General features: G+C 38.0%; 1 protein-coding gene across 1 annotated transcript in view; it reads left to right on the top strand.

The window, feature by feature from the left end:
- The window catches only part of klhl32 (kelch-like family member 32), a 49,388-nt gene that overhangs the window by 4,368 nt on the left and 23,609 nt on the right, over positions 1-21,411 (top strand). The window contains 3 exon segments of the mRNA XM_028471653.1: positions 2,822-2,999; positions 14,101-14,208; positions 20,597-20,695. Coding sequence (XP_028327454.1) covers positions 2,822-2,999; positions 14,101-14,208; positions 20,597-20,695 — 385 coding nt within the window.

A 21,411-nucleotide genomic window follows, 5' to 3' on the forward strand; every position in this document is an offset into this window, starting at 1 on the left:
ATGAAATGACTTCAAGCTGAGAGAGACAAGGAATGCGCTGCAAATTCGTAGCATACAGTCAGGCGCACCATTTAAGGCTTTTTTCTATGGTTTTTTTATTTCCATTATCCACGACAAAGACTCCGTGAGACATTTGGCAGTGGGGGAGGAATCGATATTTATTCAGTCTGACAAGGTGCAACGAAAATGTCATGGCACTAATGGCAGAGCTTTTTGTGAGTCACTGCTATTCACTTAATGTCGTTTCTATAGCAATATTCAAAGTGGAAAACAATCCTAATGAAGATATTTTCATGTATAAAGGTGGTAAATAGTTTTGGGACAGAACCTGCATTTGTATTATTTGCATTAACCAATACTTCCTTGTTTCCAATTCCACTGTCTTTTACAATCACAAGCAAAACACCCAATGCGGCAAAGTAGTATTATTATTATTATATACGATGAATACACAAAGAAATGGCTGTTTTTTCTATCTCATACAGCTGTACCATACAAAAAACGTGTCTAAATGTTCTGGAATCCTAGGATCAATGAGGTGGTTTATATGTCCGTAAAAAAGTAAAAAACAAAAAACTTGTGCAGTATATTATTAAATACAACGCACAGATGAATAAAAAAAACAACCCCTACCTTGGTCAGTTCATATCTTAGACACAATTATTAGTCCTACATATAGAAATGATCTTGTATGCAATAAGTGATAAGACAATATCATTTGTCCACCCATTTTCTCACCCGCTTGCCCCATTTCAGGGTCGCTGGGGTCTGCTGGTGCCTATCTCCAGCCGTCATTGGGCGCTGGATGGGGCGTCAGTCTATCACAGGGCTAACACGCGCACACACACACAACAACCTTACAGTAAAATTCCCTGCATGGAGAAAACCCATGCTAGCACAGGGAGAACATGCAAGCTCCACACAGAAAGGACCTAAATGTCATCGTTGGAGCTTCAACCCAGGACCTTCTCGCTGTGAGGCAGATGTGCTAATAATTGTTTAAAACTGTTAATGAAAAGATTTTGAAAAGAACAATTTGCTAACGACTATACCACTGTGCCGCCCTCGTTTAAATCAATATAGTGTAAGAAGAGCTTTATTTGGTTCATTTTCCTTTTTTACCATCTAAAGCAAGTTACAATATTTGATCTAAGTGTTATTTTGAATTACATTCATTGTTTGAAGTTAAAAAGATATTTAGAAGGGTAATAGTTGTTATGGTACACTTTCGAGACCACTTTTAGGAGTAGTGAGGATGTAAAGTGGTTCGGATGGTCGGAAAATAAGAAAGTTGGACGCTATGCTAACCTGAGCCATTGAAAGTGTTTAAGAAGACATACAGCAGTTATCCCTGTGCTCTACGCTTACCTACAGCTTCAAACAAAGTTACCTGAAGAGTTACAACTCCGACACTTGTTTTATTCTTTAAAGCACATTTTTTTGCGCTAAAATACCACTTTCAGGAGTTGCTATTTTTCCACCCTCACTTACATGTTTTGCAGAGACAACATGGCGATGGACACAGACGGTTAGTGTGTTTATGTCTGATGTACAGCAGAAAAATGCTACTGTATATCTATAAGAGTGTTGGGAACGTTACTTTAAAAAAATACATAGTTATTCACTACTTGATCCATAAAGCAGCTGAGTTTGTAACTGAATTACTCTATAATAAAAGTAACTCATTACCAAGGAAAGTAACTATTTGCGTTAAAAAGTTGCTATATGTCAAAGAATTCAGATTTTTTTAGATGCGTGTGTCGTCGTGAGGTGCTTCATTAAATTTGAGTTGCTTACAACGAATGTCGACAAAGTCTTCACTCCTGGATATAATGTAGACTTCACATGCACGTTCTTACCTTTGACCACAATTAATTTAAAGTTGTGTTTGTATCGCCACCTTAAAAATGACAACTTTTCATCAGACTGCTCCACGCTCAACATCTCTGCTGCTTCATCCAATCTGCTCTGTGTGTGTGTGTGTGTGTGTGCTGGCACGTGTAAAAACACAGGCTCTGATTGGCTACCATGAAACATGACGCCGCCTTAGCCAATCATAATCACTCGCCTTGTTTTTAACCCACCTCCTCACTACAGCTGCGTATGAAGCCAGGGGTGCGTTCGGATTAACAGTTAATTCAATCAAAGCATGTAACGCGCCACATTTAACGTTCAGTAACGTTAACGGAGTTGTAAAAAGTAATGAGTTAGATTACCCCGTTACTGAAAAAAAAAAAAACCGCTATTATTTTGAACGCCGTTATTCCAAACACTAATCTTCAGGGAATTCTGAAAGTTTCAGCACAACAAATCTCTTCCACCATCCAAACCAGTGGAATGAGGAATACTAATATGAGAATATAAAGAGTGATTTAAACTGGCACCCCTGCCCTAAAACAAGCTACGCTGCAGAACTCACTCACACATGCTGTCCCTCATGAAAACCAAAGCCGAAAGTGACAGAACATGTTTGATCTTGTCTAGCTGGCTGTTAATAAAAACATAGAACTTGAGATGTATCCCTATCGTCATTTTGAGAAAAAAAAGAACCCTATAGCCCGACATTTGAAATACAATTTTAACAGCTCTGTTTTTAACTAAAGGAGCCACTGCTTTCTCTAGTGAAAAGTGAATTCTTATTATGCTTTGAGCACAACCTGCATGTACTTCCTGAGTGTGTGTGGGTGTTTCCTCCCACCTTCACAAATGGTCTGCATAATTAAATGAACGATCCCGACTGAAATCTACCTATGACCTTGTTGGGGAAACTGTACACACTTAATTATGACAGTAAGTTTGTTGTATATGTTTGTTGTCCTAGTAAGGAGATGCTGACAGGACAGCGACTCTGCCAGTCAAAGTCCCACCAGGACTCAGTCCTCTCTGCTCTCAACCAGCAGAGGAAGGACGGCCTACTTTGTGATGTCACCTTGGTCGCTGGTGAGCAGAAATTCCACGCTCACAAGGCCGTGCTCGCAGCATGCAGCGATTACTTCAGGGTAAGTCATCGTCGCCGGCTGAATGTAAAGACAGCCTTGAGTATGCAGGCAAACATAAACCTGCTTTGTTAGTGAGGGTTCAGCCAAGCAGGTCATGTTGATTAGTAGCGTAGCAATGGCAACTGAAGAATGTTTGCCCAGTAATAGTGTCTGAGCTGGATTAGAGCCTTATGAGACAAGTTAGTTTTACTCATGACATTTTGTCGCAGTAGTAATATTTCTTTACTTCTGCAGAACTGAATGAGAGGACGATCTTTAAAGAGTAACTAAATCCCAAAACCACTTTTTTCTGCTGAATACAAATGTATTTGGGTATGAAGTAGTGCTGTTGATTGATGCTGGTCCAACTCTCTACATTTTAGTCAAAATATTTCAATTTGGCATATTTAGAGTCACTGCTAAACCTGGCTATTGCAATTGATTTTTGCTATTGGCTGAGAGCAAGATCATGTGACATTTTGGGACCATCTTGCGTCACAAACAACCACTGTTAGCCCCGCCCCTTTTCTACAAACTAGCACTTGTGGGCTCTACAATCTGTGGTGAGTAGGTTGGATTGAGAGAAGAGTGAATAGAGCGGTATATTGAGTAATGAGTAGCATATAGACCCCTTAATGGCCCACGTCACCAGTGATGTGACTGGAGGCAAAAACAGGAAACGCCGCTGGCTAAAGCATAGATATATGTAAACACTAGATGACGCAAGCAGGATTCGTCAGCTTAGCTCAACGGCGGCCATCTTACCTCAGACAACTGACGTTCTGACGCTCTCTACGGTAGATGTTGGAAGGTGAGTGATCAGCTTTAACGAAAATATCCTTAAATCGATGAAATATTGAGAGATTTACAAATGGTTTGCCTTATTACAAACCTTATTATATGTAGGTATGACATAGGATGCTTGTACATGTTGAAATTGCGGTTGCCGTTTGAAAATTGAACAAGTTAGGGTTATTTAAAATAGTACATGCACCACTGACATCAACGTAATGAGCGGGGCCAGCTGTCTGAGGAAAGATGGCCGCCACGTTCCTACATCACTCCCCATTTTCTATGTCTTTAGGATAATAAAAAAAAACGTCATTTAATTTTCAAGATGGCTGCCATCACTTCTGTGACTGTCTGATATGGGTTTTTTTTTGGAAAATGACTGATTGTGCGGAATTCTAATTTTGAACTTGGAAATTGGTCAGAAGCTTCCTTCTACAACACAACTGAGGACACCAGTATTCGCAACTGTTGACCACTGGTGTCCTATGACCACAGTTTATTTCAAGATGGCAGCCATGTAGCCGAAATAAAAATGATAATTTCAGGAAATAGAGCTATTAACTATCTTATTGTAATTACATTGTTGATCCACTAAACTCATATCTGCAAACAACTTAATGTAATAAAGTGGATGTTGAAACACAGCCAGGGCACACTGGTAACACCACTGCTGTGAAACTCAGTGCCAGCTAAATACACTCCTCTTAACAATGCCAAATGTTCTGTTTTTAACGTGCTGGTTGGTGGTGATAGTTGAGTGGTAGTGCAGTTTAATTTCCTAAGTGCATAATGTTAGCTCCACATCTACTTAATAGTTTACATATTTAGATGTAGTTAGATAGCCACACCTGAATAGACAGGATGTGCCAGCGCGGGAGAACCGAGGCCAGGGTAACGGGTCTTTATATGAGTTTATAGTTAACCAGATGGTGCACAGATCACACAGGAATTAAATGGTACTGGATGAACGATCGAGCTAGGTGGAGGACAATTTTCTTATCGGAAACCTAGTTGTATCCCATACTTGTATGTGTGTCCTTGTAGTAAAGAGTTAGTGTGGCCCTCGAAGAGCATGTCAAGAGAGCAGTATACCAAGGAGGTCACGTGTGGGGTCAAGTGTTGGTGTCAACACCAGAACTACCTTCACCGTGCAAATGGGGCTGGTCAAAGACATCAGAGGGGGACTATGAACCCTTCTGGAGATGCCTACCAGATGCAGGCCAGTCCAGTTATGAACTGGTCTCTTGCAAATGCAATAAGGGTTGTGTTGGGCATTGCAAGTGCAAAAAAGTTCAGTTGCAGTGCACAGCCCTCTGTTTCTGTGAAGGTGAGTGTGGATAGCTTTCCCTGTGACAGACCCTTGATTTGGCCTCACTTAATATAAGTCTTGTGAGGCAGAAGAAAGCTTCTTAGAAATTCTAAAGTTTCTAATTCAAATTCTGAATTAAAAAAATATATCTATAATTTGACACAGAGATCACCCATATCTAACCAGTCTGAAAACATGGCAGCCATTTTGAATGTTCAATGAAAATGGTCAGTTAGCCAAGAGACTTTAACCAAGTACTATATTTGGTAATAGTACAGCTGCTTAGCTTCAAAATATAAAGGAATAGTGCATAAATAAGCCTGAATTATCATATTATATCCATCAGTCATAAGAAAACAGTTGTTGCTGGTGGCCATTTTGAAAAATGGCTGCCATGGGCTCCATATCCAAATCTTTTTGGACTGTATTTGGTTACAAGTACCATATTTCATGCTTGTACCACAAAATGCAGGATTCCTTTATATTTTCAAGCTAAGCAGCTGTACTATCAGGAGAAAACAGGGGTCAAGTTACTCTTTAAGCAGAATTTCAGTTACAATTGCTTTGGCGGTGCTACGAGATTACATCTGTCACACCAGATGTGGTGGTAGAGGAGCCAAGCACAGAAAGAGATTGAGGCAGCAGCCAGACATACAGTAGCTCTCATAAAACCAGTCCATGTTTAATGCTCAACCCAATAAAAAAAAAAAAAAAACCACACAAATCCAAAATGGCACAAGGAGTCACAAAGAAAACAAAATGAGCAGGAGATAAAACAGAGCTGAACACGAGGAACCAGCCATCATTCTGTGTCCAAACAGTTAAATAGTGAGGGCGGCTTGATTAGGAACGGGCCACACCTGGGTGCAAAACATCAGGCGGCTAATCACTCACCCAGAACACATGAGTTTGTAGCGTGTAGCACGGACATCACTGGGAGGTGGAGACACGAGCAGGAATACCTGCGACGCACAAAGACAAGAGTGAAAACATGAAACGAGAATTGAAAACAGAATAGACAAACAAAAAGAGGACCACCAGGGTTAAAGACAAATACAACCAAACAGAATCTGCTTTATTTAATCAAATGAGTTATGCGATGTTATGAAAAGCATTCCAATGGAAACAATAAATAATAATTGTAGATGATTTAATTACTAATGACCACAAGTAATAATAATACCAGTAATAATAATAATGAAAAATTTATATTGCGCTTTTCAAAACACTCAAAGACACTTCACAATTCCAAATTGGAAACATGGACGAGAAAAACAGATTACAGAAAGTAAAGTAGTAAACTTTATAAATATTTGTTTTTAAATTAAACACAGATCTCTACATAAATGTCTCTTGAATTTGGGGCGTAGATTAAATATTTCTAAATTGTGTGTTGTTAATTCACACCAGTAATATTCTGCTGACAAATCAAATGATTTTTACTCCCAAAAGAGCATCAAATGCTGCAGCTCAGGTCTTAACAGAACAAAGAGGTCAGAACACATTACTCCACTTTTAAAGTCTTTACACTGGCTCCCAGTCAGCCTCAGAATAGACTTTAAAGTTCTGCTGCTGGTGTATAAATCTGTGAATGGGTTTGGTCCAGAATACATCAGTGAGATGTTCGTCAGGTATGAACCCAGCAGGTCTCTCAGATCTATGGACACAGATCAGATAGTGGAGCCCAGAGCTCACAGTAAACATGGTGATGCTGCTTTTAGTTGTTATGCTGCAAAGAAGTGGAACAAACTGCAGCAGAGCTGAAGTCATTATCCAATGTCATCCAGTCCTACTGCGTATGACTGAGAGGAATCAATTGTTTTATTATTGATTTAATGTTGATTTGAATGTTCGTATTGATTTTGAAGCTGTGCTGTGATGAGCTGGAGCAAGTTGGCTGTCAATTGAGTAAAATTGTGGGAGGAGATTTTAATAGTTTTTACAGTTTTTGGTAAAAACAGAGTGATGGATTTCATAATTTGCAATAGATTTAATTAAATGTACAAACGTTTCTTCAGTTTTGGGGCTACATTTTGGTGAAAGTTGCAAATCTGTAGCATGTGGTTAATTAGTTGTGAATTTAGAGGCACTTTTTGGCCTTTATTGTTGTTTAATGTTTTCTGTTGCACTTATTAATCACGTAAAGCACATTGAATGGCCTTGTGTATGACATGTCAAATGTCTCCCACTCTTTATTTTCCTGGTTTGACTTTAAATCCTTCCTTATCAAATCCTATCTGAGTCAAGTTACTTTGTTGTTTCACATCAGGGATTATTATACCAGCCTGCTACAGTAAAAAGGAAAGAGTCACTCCACTCCAATGTTCCTCCGTAATGAGTAAAGTATCATATTTCATCTTGAATTTGTCATCTGACTCCACAGTTGCTTTTGATTTGATTCAAACACTGAAAAATAAGACGACGCCCTCTTTGCTTCCTTGAGTCTTTCCCACGTACTCAGTCAGACTAAACACCAGCACATTTAGCAGCAATTACAACACATTTTACAGTCACGTGCATTTAGGTGATGGTTGTGAAATATATGACCTAGAGTGTGTTGTTTATCTGGGGCTTGTCCCTAAAGGTGGCACCAGTCCTTTCATGTTGACTGAGATGTCCGAGCAGCTTCAAAGCGGGTTGAGGTGAGGGTCACGTCTTTGCACACGAGCTCAGCAGAGGCTCCACACAAACCGCACTGTTCATCCTTCAGAAACTGAATTTGAATATTTGCTATTGAATTTTAAAGTAACAACATGAAATTGAATTTACCGTTTTGAAACTGAATTAGTAAGTTGAAAATGTATTTTTCCTGTTGAAAAAACAAAAAAAAGAAAAAAAATCAATCTAAGTTAGTACATTCCAAAAAATTCAATATATTTCTGCTTCTCAAATTCAGATTCACTGCACGCAGTTCAATTTCACTGCACGGAGACACAGTTCCGATCCGCGAGGTTGAGCAATCAATCACTGATTCGTGGATCTCATGTTTACATCTACGAAAACTCCTTTACGGCCCGGTTGAGGGCGTGACCATATATACAGTATATACATATATATTGAACATTTTCAAAAATACAAACTCTCGACAAGGGTAATAAACTGAGTTTCTAACTTAAGAAAAAAAACTAAACAACAGGGGGTACATTAAAGGAAAATAAAAAACGAAATATTGCAAATCGACAAATAAGTGTTATGAGTTGGGCATACAAAAATATATATATATATGAATATGAAAATATAAATCGGAGCATAGGCACATCAGGAGGAAATCAGGGTTAAATCTAGCAACAAATGGTCAGTCTGTAAACAATGACTGATACATCTGGGGTGATGGGATATATATATATATATATATATATATATATAGGCATTTATTATAAATATCTATTTCAAGTTACTAATTCAGTTTCTAGTGGCACAAATCTCAGTCTCCGTCTGTGTCTGTTTGCCCTGCAGTGAGGACAGAGCTCCGATTAAAGTCCTGAATAGATATTTGACGTCTTGAATTACACACAGCAGCGTTACTGATTTAAGCACAGCATCCCTCGTTGTGATGGACCGTTGAGTATCATCTTCACATCACATCAAATGATTTGCTGCTCTCTGTGTTCTCATATTATTCACGTGATCCACTGTGAATCGATTCATGGAAGGAAACCACTGTTCGGGGATTTGATCTTTGTTGCATTGCATCCACTTCTGCTCGTTTTAGCTTCACGTGTGTGTGTAAAACAGTGTACATACACGCATACTGTATGAATACAAGCAAGAAAAACAAGCTAGAAAATCACTTGTTACTTGTATTCAATTAAAAGACAACAGCTGCCCAAGGAAGGTTTAAGCTTCTGCAGTAAACTGATGCCCAGTGATCAATACCCACTGCTCCAGCATGCAGACAATTCTACAAATCAACAAATCAATCACGACACACAAATACATCAAGAAGTAATGATGCAAGACAAACTAATTCTAATGTTTTTTAATGTTAAAAACTCAAACTAATCGTATAAACCCGTAGGTCCAACTAATCGAACCCAGACAAGCTTTTTTTCTAAGAAGTGACAGGTTTTGCTTAAACTAAAAGGTTTTTCTTCCATGACAACATTAAACTGCCTCCTGAGGACTAGGGGCATGTCCCGATCCAACTATTTAACTTCCGATACGATACCGATACGATTCAAATCCTTTTATTACTTAATTTGTAGTGTGGAATGTTAGAAAAGGTTTGATTAAGTGATATAAATGATACTACTCAAACAGAGATTCTACAGTACGTTACCCATTGATTGTTAACCAATGGGTAACGTACTGTACATTTAAACCTTAAACATGAAAATACCATTGTATACAAAACAATTCAATTAGATTCACCATTTACACCAAGCGATGCAGGTGGAGGGCTGGAAACTAACACACACATTGCACTGTGTGTAATTGTGTGCGGAACAGGCTAATCATTTTTAAACTTGAAATAAAATAAATAAAAATATAATTGAAGACCCTGAAAAACCACCTCAAAAAAGCCAATAAAGCAAAAAAATTGTCGGTTTTTAAAATGCAAAATAACCCCTAGTTTAAAATAAACAACAGTACAATATATTCTGATTGAATTGATAAATGAAAAATAAAATATGTGTCAGAGATTTTGGTTTCAGGCTGATATAATCCATCCATACTTAATTTTTTGCTAGTATTGGATCGATATTATTATCAGATTGCAACTCTATCATTGTATCTGATTTGAGGGTCATGTGATCAATATTCATGCCAGCATTTAGAATAATGACCAATCAGAGCATTAATACAGTGTGGAAATAGGGTTCTGTCTTTTTTTTTTTCTGTCTTTGTCTATGGTTTCGATGTTTTATCAGATTTTAGTCATTTTGTGTGTTTTTTTTCCGTCATAATGTGTGTTTGTTTTTTTGTGTTCTTAGTGTAATTTTGTGTATTTTTCTATCATTTCCTGCATTTTTGTTGTGGATTTGTGCATTTTTAATTACACTTTCTAAATCGTTGTTATTTTTTGTATTTTCCTGCCATTTTGTGTCATTTTTTGAACAGTCTGTGTGTCAATGTGTGTATTCTGCAATGTGCTGTTGTTTTGTGTGTGTCTTTGCTGTCATTTTATATTTTACGAGTCATTTTGTGTATTTTTGGTGTGTTTTTGTGTACGTTGTGTATTATGTCGGGCTTCATATACCTTACAACTTCTTGAATAAGAATTTTTGGGGATTTACTTTGGGTGGCCGCAAAAAATGAGACTGAGGTCTGCCAGTTGCCCATGTCTTCCATAGGACTCTGTAGTATAGCACAGGGTTCAAATGGAAGACGTTAGTTGTTTCTGCTATGATGCCACAAAGCAAGTGCACATAAATATCTGCTGACAGGTCGGGCTGGCTGCCGTGGTCATGCAGTGTTCACCAACCCCCCCCACCCCCCCACGCCGCCACCCACTGCAGCATCATGTGAAAGGATTGCAATGATGAGTGTAGCACTATCGCTCGATGATTCACTGCATCCGATCTATAATCTTATAGTCGGAGAAACCCTCCATCATCCCTCACATGCAGCCCTTCACCAGCCTCTCCATCAAGGTCAGGAGCACACACACACACACACACACACACACACACACCAACACAGGAAGCTGCAGGCACTCCCTGTTTTTATTTTGGTGCTTCTCCCTTTGTTTCCAATTTGCAGTCTTTTCACTCATGCACACGCTGACCATGAATGACCACTGATAAGCAACAGTGACGCCCCCCAGTTCAGCCACAGGCCCCCCTGTGCTCATTGGTCCAGTGGATTTTAATTAGCAGTGCAGTGAATCAACAAGGCAGCGCTAGAAGGAGAGTCGCTTTGGTTTAAAAGTCACTGTGGCCTCACGTCGACCCTGTCTCTCACGCCATGTTCGTCTAACAGGACGATTGTGCCCGTGGAGAAGGGAGGAGGATGGAGATGGCTTCATACATGTCATGAATTAAATGGAGAAAGACAGGTTTTCACAGATAAATGCTGTGTTTCATGTCAGGATATACGTGGTGACAAAGCAACTCAAAATCAGATCAAACTAAAGATCTGATTAGATCCTATTGTGCATAGGATGCAGTTGTGATGAAAACACTACTTTACAGTTCTAGGATTTCCTGAGGCGATCAAAATGTGGAGGAAGGATTTGTTCTCAGTGGATGAAATTACAGTATGATATTCTCCACCTTGAACATGTTGTCCTTTAAAAACACTGGATTTAAACCATTAACCAAACAAATATGCCATCTCTTATTGAGTGTGACATGTTTTTATTTGATAAATGGTTTGTAAAGCTTTCTTTTGACAAAACAAGGTAAGCCTGTTATTGGCACTGTACATTTATGAATACACTATTGTAAAAATAAAAAAAATACCTTTTTTTGACCTGGACAGGCAAAGCAGTTTTTTTCTTTTAATCATATTGAATGCACAAGGACACTTATTGTGCTTTTTGAATAATAGTTCAACATTAGAAATATTAAGGTCATATAATCTAACTAATATTATATTTAATGCAGAGAAATAGAAGCCTTGAATTAGGAATAGAAATTTATTTCTATTGCTTTCAAAAAAGCTGTAGGCATCAGGGAAAAGGACAGTTCTTCAATTGACATCAATTCGACTTCAATTTGCATCAATAGGGTTAATATCCCCCACGACACTGAAAAGGAGCAAGTGGGTCAGACAATGGATGGATAGAGAGTTTTATCCAATAGTTAATGGGTCTGAACCAGTGTTTTTCAACCTTGGGGGTCACCTGGAATTTAAATGGGGTTGCCTGAAATGTCTAGTAATTAATAAAAATAAATAAATAAATACTGATTAGAAATACATTTTTATCATATATCACCCAAATTAACACATAATCTTGAACAACTGTATTCTATACTTTCACTTTGTCAAATATAAATTTGGTTATTAATAACAACAACAACAACAACAACAACAACAACAACAACAATAATAATAATAATTGTAATAATAATAATAATAATAATAATAATGTTAATAAAATGCAGTTAACAAAATATCTGATCTGGCACAACTTGTCATTAATCTTGGATTTAAATACAATATAACAAACATGATCAAAAAGAAATTCTAGAAAAAGCGTCGCCAGTAAATTATTGATATCAAAATGGGGTCACAATCCAAATAAGTGGATCGAGTGTCAATAGAGAACACAGTTAAAAACTCTGATCAAAGAGCAAAGACAAATCTAATTTATGCAGAAATGTCTTTCTTCATCTGTGTTATCTCATTATCTAACATACAAACATGTTTCTGTTGCATATATTGACTTTATTGTTTGGCATTTCATTTAACTGCAAAATAAATACATGTAATAATAATAATATTGTGGGCCAAAATTGTAATTCTTTGTTCAATCTAAAGTGAAGGTAGTAGCTTGTATCTCTGCTGCCACAGGCTGCTGACACTGAACTGAGTCTAATGAAAGAACAAATGATCTTTATTATGGCCGCACTCGACCATCCTTCCTCTCTCCCTTTAAACTGCTGAGCACTGTTGGTCAGCCCCGATCAATGCCCTCGTCATTCCCTCATGCTGTGATACCAGTCAATAGCTTTGATTAGTGAGCACCAGGAACGAAGTCACACACAGCAGTGTCAGAATGTCAACACTATCATTTCACACAGTGGGCCACAGAATTATGCCTTTGTGTGTATGTATGCTAGTGACAGGGTGAGGGTGGGACTGTTGTAACAATAGGTCAATATTAGTGACGTGCCGTGACCACTAGGGTTAGGTAGGCACGTTGCAAATCGAGACCACCAATGACAATTTCATATGTTTCTGCTGGTAAGTGTTAATCAAACAAAATCAACATCGTAAAACACTGTTAAAGAAACATAAACAATTATTTTATATAGCCTCCATACTCTCCCAACAAGATTTATCTCATGACACGACAGCGCATCCGTTGTTTGTGTTGGAAACACAGAAACACGGGGAAAATGACAACAACAACAATAACTTGGAACAGCCTCAGTGAGGAGCATTGAACAATTTTCTGACCTTTCTTTTGCTGAAGCTCTGGTAGCTCAGGTGTTGGTCTCCCATCTTTTAAAAGCTGTCGTTTTTTCCTAAAAAGAAAGTTACTCTATCGTCTCTAATGCTGTCACCCTGACTGTAGTGTTATTCCGCCCACTAGATAGAGAACGTAGCAGCTGTAGCCATGCTCTATCAATTCACTAATGCACTGTGAACTTATTGTACGTATAGCATCTAGCATAGCACGGTTACGTCAAAAGGCAGCGTAGAGAGCTGCCCTTTTACGTAAATGGTTTTCATCTTGGGGAACTGACTGCACATGCATAAACACATAGAAACACACTATGGGAACAGAGGCAGAGCTGCAATGTGCCTTTGAGAAGGGGTGTGGCCTCCTCCTATCTTATAGCGGAGTGAGACTGTGCAGCCGTACCAGTAAATAGTGATGTTTAGTCATTTGGTCTATGAAACGCACAAAATGCTGACACTTTCAAACTTATAGGTATTGTAGGCTATCGGAAATTGGAAAATAAATCATTTATAATTATATTATAATTAAAACATAATCAAAATATCAATTCATCCTTGGGTAGGCACTGCCTACCTTGCCTACCCTGACTGCACGTCACTGGTCAATACACAGATTATCTGCTTGTCAGGTTTTAATTGACTGCAATGGGCTTTTTTTTCCACAAGTAGAAATCCAAAACCCATTTTTCTCTTTTGTTCGTGCTGTGACAGCACAGAGACATTATATAAGTGTTCCCTAGAGAAATTCTTGAAGGAGCAACCTTAGATTGATTTCACTAGCAGAGATCCTTATGGGATTGTTGGAGACTTTCTAATGCGGTGACCCATGTTCAGCTCCCAGCTTTGTTTCCTTTTCTAGCCGAAGATGGAAAAAATAAAGATAAAGATAAAATGTCAGTAAATAGAGTTTTTCCCAAATGACTTTTATGTTATGCTGTTTGTCATCAGGCCATGTTCAGTCTGTGCATGGTGGAGAGCGAAGCAGACGAAGTGACTCTGCAAGGAGTGACTAGTGTCGGCCTGAAGCACGCTTTGGATTTTGCCTACACAGGACAGGTATGTAAATACGTGACTAAATGTCTGTGTTAAACTCCAATGATAAATTGATACACAAGCCTCTAAATCAGGTTTGTCAAACTCACTTTATTTCAATGGCCAAATACGGATCCATTTGAGTGGGCCACCGATTTTAGATGGGGAAGAATAGTTCACACTGTTACGTATAAACGCTATTACATCGAGTATATAAGGCAATATTCAAGTGACAAATGACGTATATCAGTCTCTGTCTCTGCAGGATCTTCACCCTAAAACTCCTTGAATTTGTGACTAATTTTTGTGTAATTTCCAAGAGTCTCAGTTAGAACTTGCAGAATTTTAGAAGAATGGAAGATCTTTTGACATTTTGAGATTAAATGTGACTGCAGTTGTGTGAATGAGGCAAAGGAAAATTGCGAGCCCCTGCAAACATTGTGGAGTTTCATTGAAGAAGTAAGTCTAAAGGGACTGGGGTTAGTGTATGACCAAGGATCAGAACATCCTTTTAATTGTAAAGGTCAACAAGTGATAAACAACGTTTTAAAAATTGGTTCATTTACATTTTCTGTTTCAAAAAACCAAAAAAGATTCATCAGACGACAATAACAGCAACAACAATAAAAGCCCATTCCACCCCCACTTTGGTGTCATGTGCGTAACGGATTTCTGCAGATGACAAGCCTTATTTTACATGTAAAAAAACACGTCAGATTCCAGACTCCAAAGTCATTTAAACCTGGGCGAGGTAGAAGTCTTATTTTGGTGCTCTTACTAGAAACACAGCACTGGCCTTATATACAAGCTCTTAATCTGAAAACGACAACTTCCCGTCGCACCAAAATGTCTTAATTTTCAATCTCAATTTTTTAATTCAAAAATGAAAATCAAATAATCACTATTATTTTTGTTTTGAAAATCTATCCAATGACTAAAACATACACTAATTGACTGTGATATCAAGAACTGAATGTTTTGGTATTTTACTTATAGATTATGTTTCTTTTGTCATTTTTACTTTTCTCCAGACTTACCAAATTGGATGCTTTAAAACAGCTATTCTCAAGTGGTGGGTCGGGACCCAAAAGTGGGTCGTGGACCTGTACTGAGTGGGTCACGGACAGCTGGTCAAAAATAAACGAAGACTTAATGTCTCTTATGTTGGACTTGTCTTCAGGCATGCTGTGAAATGCATGACGCACAGGGAAATACAGTATTTATGTTTTTACAAAGATTATATACGTGTGTTTTCAACAGCTATTTTTGAAAAACAAAATTTGGTTGTTGAATTCTAAAAAAAAAGTGGGTCGTGATTTAATGACGGCCGGATTGGGCCCCTGGCCTTTGAGTTTGACACGTGCTCTAAAGCATGTTGTCCTTTAGACGGCTGCAGCCAAAGTGGTGAACACTAAACTGGGACATAATTAGACTTATTTTTGTGTTTTAAAAAAGAAAAGCTGCTATTAATACACAAATACAGCAACGCCCGACGCAAGTGACGTCCTCTTTATTTCTCTTCTTTTAAGCTTTAAGGGAAAAGTCAGAGTGAAACCATTTCTAATAACCTCATTTTACCACTTCTTTGGCTGCAACTTTTGATAATAATTATCAATTGTATTTTCATCTGTAAAATTGAGCACTGAGTGAGTTGGCGAGACAGTTTAAGTAGGTCAACAGCAGGTTTGGAAGCCGCTCAGCTTTGGTGGGCTCAGCTCTCGTCTGCCCAGAAAAGATGAGATGGGATGAGATGAGGGCAATATGCTGATCCACTCTAAATAATGACCCAGTGAAAGTCCATCAGACACATGTCACAGCCGAGCCGATGTAGTTAACAACTGTCCTCACATTGTTTTCTCATCCCAGTGAAGATTTAATTCAGTTGATCATTTCTTACCTGTACATGCCTGGTTGAGAACCACAGCTCTGACTCCAGCTATCCTGTGTAGGGTTGTGTAATAATAATGGAATATGATACACAATCTGCAGGACACACACTGGACAACTTTCCATTCTTTGGTGATGCAACGAGTAACTGTGTCTCAAACTACTTCACAGCAAACAGCCACTGACTATAAATGTGTTAAAAAACAAGTCAGAAAACGGCCGTGTTAAAAAAGTCCTTGTAACGAGTCGCCAGTTCAATTACAATGAAATTACGATTACAGTGACCCGCATTTTTTCCAATTACAATTCACTTACACTATTTTTTTTATCCTCAGAAAGTCAATAAAAATGACGTTCTCAATTACTAAAGTTCAATTAAAATGAATGAGCCTGAAAGACATAACCTAATAAAAGTGAACCTTCTTCTTGCGTTAGCTTTCTGTTAGCATCTCGTATGATAACAGGGACTAAATCAGCTGTAAAATACATTAAAAACAAATATCTATCATCTAATTTCTTTCCTATCTATTGGTTACTTTGTTAGGCTTCATAATCAATGAAAATAAAGGTTTTAATATTTATGTGTGTGTGCGTCTGAGCCTATTTTGTGTCAGTATACACCTCGATTTCAATCTTTTTTAACGGGAAAGCTCGAAATGCAACATTAATAATTGTTGACTACATACTGTACGTGTAGAACTGTACATAGAACTGTAACATGGTTCCCCAGTTTTGCGTTGAATTATAATTGACCATTTTTATAGAATTTTCATGGCAATTACAATCACAAAGTAAATTACGTAAACTCAATTATAATTTAATTACAGCAACGACAGCAACAGATTTTTAAAATGACAAATACAATTATAATTATGCCATGATGGTAATTAATTATCACTTACGCGATTACAAGTATAATGGAGCCCAACCCCGTGAGTCGCTTTATTTGACAAGTTGAATCCTAAATGAATAACCTGCCAGAGAAATGTCAGTTCGTTTACCTACGGTAAGTCTTACAGTTTAAAACTGCTCGTACCCAAAGTGCAATAAAAGCCAGTTTACACAAGAGCTCATTGTACTCCCACACCGTGTTATAAAACTAGCTTCTGCTGAGTGAGGCTTAAGTGCTCCAAATTGTTTCAGTTTGAAGCCCAGACTGGAGATAATTGAGCTCATTTATTTATTTTATGTACACCCCCCCCATCCTCCCCTCCCCCCACCGACTGAACTCATTTTAGTTCAGGCAGAAAATATGGACCAGTTTGATCTTAAGCGGGCCACAGATTATAGGCGTGAAAAATGAGCAATTTCAACGTTAATGCGCCCTAGTTTACACGTCCCCACATAAATGACATAAAAGTGTTTAAGGCACCCACGATATCCCTATAGTCATAAATGACAGTCATCAGTCCGTGCATGATCTTTACCGTCGTTAGACAATTTATTCTGTAATTTAGGGCAATTTTGTGATTTGCAGGATTTTAGAAAAATTGCTTGAGTTCTTTCGACAATTTGTGACGGAGAAGCAGCAGCCCCTGGAAATAGTGTGAGGGACTGAGATACAGTATCTCCTAGTGAATTATTTGATCATTCACAGTGAATAATGTTTTCTCTCCCCACACATAGCGAATCAAACCCGTGCACTTATTACCTCCTACATTGCAGCTTTGAGAGCTAAATGAATTTAACATGTACTGTATGTGTTTGGATTGTGTGAGGTGAGCTGGAGAAAAACTACACAAGCACAGGGAGTACATGCAAGTTCCTCACAGACACGTACCAGGTGTTCACCCTTCTTCCTGTGAGGCAGGAATGCTAACCACCACACCCTCATGCTAAGCCAGGTTGGATCCCCCCACTCACCAGATCCCTAATGTATCATCGGTTCAAAATGACTGGATGACAACTTGTATTTTCTATTTATTTTAAATCAACTGATAAAACTTTTTTTAATCTCTTTCAGTCACGTACAGTATGTAGCAATGTCTACCTCCTAATATTTAAGAGAAGCTATGTTGGTTTTATGTGATATTTTAATTTTGATATTGCTTTTTCTTTCTATATTTCTATACAACATGTGATACTGAACTGCTTTATAAGTATGAGTATCATTGAAAATTGTATCCCTTTGAAAAAGCCCATAATAGAATATTTATAGCGGAAAGAAATAAACTGGTAATAAAAACATAACTAATGAAATGATTGGTCTGATTGGTCAGACATTGATTGCTGAGTGGTCAGATTACAGCTTTCTTTTCTCTTCTTCCATGAGAACTAATCGTGTCATACGTGCAGTTCATGGTGGTGCATTTAGGCGCAAAATGTGGCCCCCCATGGAAGATGAGGCTTCATATGCAAAGTGCATGTTCTATATTAAGCGAGGGGGGAGGGCACTGATCATGCAGTAATGTTATTTTGATTGCATCCCTTTTGATATTGGTGAGGAAATGATTTTATTCAGTATCAAGTAATCAAATACTTGCGTGAAAAATTAGCTCAATGTCGTTGCAATTGACTAAAAAAGTGACTATAATGATCAAATGTTGAATAAAGGAAAATAAACCACTTTCACCTCATTTTCATTTTCATTTGTTTTTTTTTTTTTTTTTTTTATAAACAAAAAAAAAAAAACTCTTTGTGTACAAGGAAACTCCAACAGAGGAAAAACAATTGGAGATGTTCAAAATAATATAATAATGTAACCTTTATTCATCACCGTAGTGAAATTCTTCTCTGCATTTTCCCTGAGGGGTAGCAGTGGGCAGCCTATTGCAGGTGCCCAGGGAGCAGTTGTATTAGGGTTAAGGGACTTGCTCAACATCACACAGTGATGGATGGATATAACATTCATGTACACTTATAATAGCAATCATATGTCTGCTCAAAAGGCAGTATTAAGACTTATTTAATCTCATCCCCATTTCTTAATCATACAATTTTCATCGCATTGCTTCTGTCTGTTTGGACTTCTAAAAATACACAATAAGTACTAAACACAATAGGAAAAAAAAAAACTGACTAATATTCAGTAACTTCAGATATACAAGAATACAAAGCAAAATACCAAAAAATGGTAATAAATTCCATTCAATTTGTTCAAATGTTTCCTTTAATTTATTCTGTGGGTTGCACAGGGCCATCTAAGGGTCCAGATGTGGCCCCTGGGCCTTGAGTTTGCACATCTGGTCTAAAGTATATAATCAGTCCAAACAATTACCACTGATTGTTTTCAGGGGGGAAAAAAAGATGAAATTCTGTGTTCAGACACAGTTGGTCCATTTTAATATTCATAGACTATGAGTGGGATTCAGCAACAATGGTGTGTGTGAGATGTGAGATGTGAGTGCCGCTCCACACTATTCAGCTGTTTCACTGTTGTTATAAGAGTAGTGAGTGGTGCGAGGGTGAAATGATGGAGTCGTTTTTCTCGCTTCCAGTGCTGACACAGTCACGGCTCTCTGGCTATGTAGGACAGGACAGCTGAATGGATTATCAGAGGTCTGTGGGTGTGTGCAGTAAAGGTCTGATGGGGGGGGGGACACAGGCCATGTTTAACCTCAATGGGCTCATGTTACAATAATTAGTAAGACATTCATTGCCACTCAGTATGATTTGTTCTGCTTATTGCCCATAAAAATGGTGTCTACAATGTTTTTATAGACCTATGTTGCGAATGGATATTATATAGAAAAGGGCCATCTGGACCTCTGCCATGATTTATCTGAACAGCCTTTACTGCAATTCACATTGTTATTAGTAGGGCTGTGTTCTTTGTGGGAACGATGGTCAAACAAGGCCCCCAACACTTATTGTCACCTGTTGTTAAATGCCACGGTATAAGTTCTAACGCTGTAAATCTTTACTGGAAGTGAAATTCCTTACATCGAAAATATATTTCCAACATACTGTACTTGGAGCATTAAACATATGGATATCCAGAACAGAAACAGTTATTTAATTGTTAAAAAAAAAGGATGTAAATTTGAATTTTTACGATACATTTGCCACCAGGTAAATGCAAATAAATGTAAGCTGATGTTGCACAAAGATAACTCCAATAACAGCTGAAAGGAAAGCAGACACACAGTAAAGTGGACTCTCCATTAACATATGTGAACGTGGTAAAACCATTCACTCTACTGTAATTTACTGCCACTACACACTATCTCATAAATGTGTGTTACAACAGGACACGTGGGGCTCAATGTTCTCAGGGGGTTTTATTATGATAGTAAACATTGTAATGATCTGATCCAAGAGGCTGTCAGAGTTAGAACCAGCGCTGTCTGAAATAAAGGGATAATATACAGGTATATGTTAATGGTGAGCAGCAGAAGTGGTCGGTGTAGTGAGGGAAAATGTTAGAATAACAAATGGCCTTTGGATGATTATGAAACTATACGATTGTTCTTCATCCTTGGATTCATATAGGACCTGTTTTATCATCCAGTGTCTTTACAAGGACCCTGAAGTAAACTTGTTTAAATTTAAGGATCTAATGACGCAGTTTGTTTCCTGTGTACAGATTTTGCTGGAGCCAGCAGTGATCCAGGACGTCCTTTCTGCAGGAAGTCACCTCCAGCTGCTGGAGCTCCTCAGCCTCTGCTCTCACTACTTAATCCAGGTACACACACACGTTACGCACGCGTTACACGTCACGCATGCACACAAACACAGACCAAGTGACAACAAAAATACACAAAGGACAACTAAAATGATCAAAACGACTCTAAAACACACAGGAAACTAACAAAAATAACAGAAGAGTCAACAAAACAACAACAAAAATTCACAAAATGAGAACAGAAGCACACAAAATGGCAATGAGGTTTGCAAAAGGCCAACAATACTGCACAAAATGATGAGAAAAACAAAAAAACAACCACAAAAAATCCCAAAAATTTGAAATAATATACAAAACAAAACAAAAATACACATAATGGTCTTGTATTACGAAGCTGGATAAATATATCTGAGATGTCTCTCCGTTAGCAGGCTTCACATAACCAAACTGTCGCCGTTACAAAGCTGGTTATCAATGCCTTAACTTAAACCAGGTGATTTTAGTGTGCGCTCACATATAAAGGGTGATGGAGTTCACTGAGTCTGAACAGACATGGAGAAACCCTGCAGAGCAACATACATCACCACTGAGAATCAATTCTTAAAAAAATTAAGAATTTAAATCCACGATCCAGGCCAAATGCAACACTGTTGCTGCAGTAAAAACAGGGAGGAACAAATGCTGGTAATGCGTGAGAATATACAATAATAATTTATGGGACAATAAACGGACACACTAAACAGATTTACATTAATACAGCACAGACGCTTTTAAGG

The sequence above is a fragment of the Gouania willdenowi genome, chromosome 16, assembly GCF_900634775.1.
Source record: "Gouania willdenowi chromosome 16, fGouWil2.1, whole genome shotgun sequence".
In the NCBI taxonomy this organism is placed as follows: Eukaryota; Metazoa; Chordata; class Actinopteri; order Blenniiformes; family Gobiesocidae; genus Gouania; species Gouania willdenowi.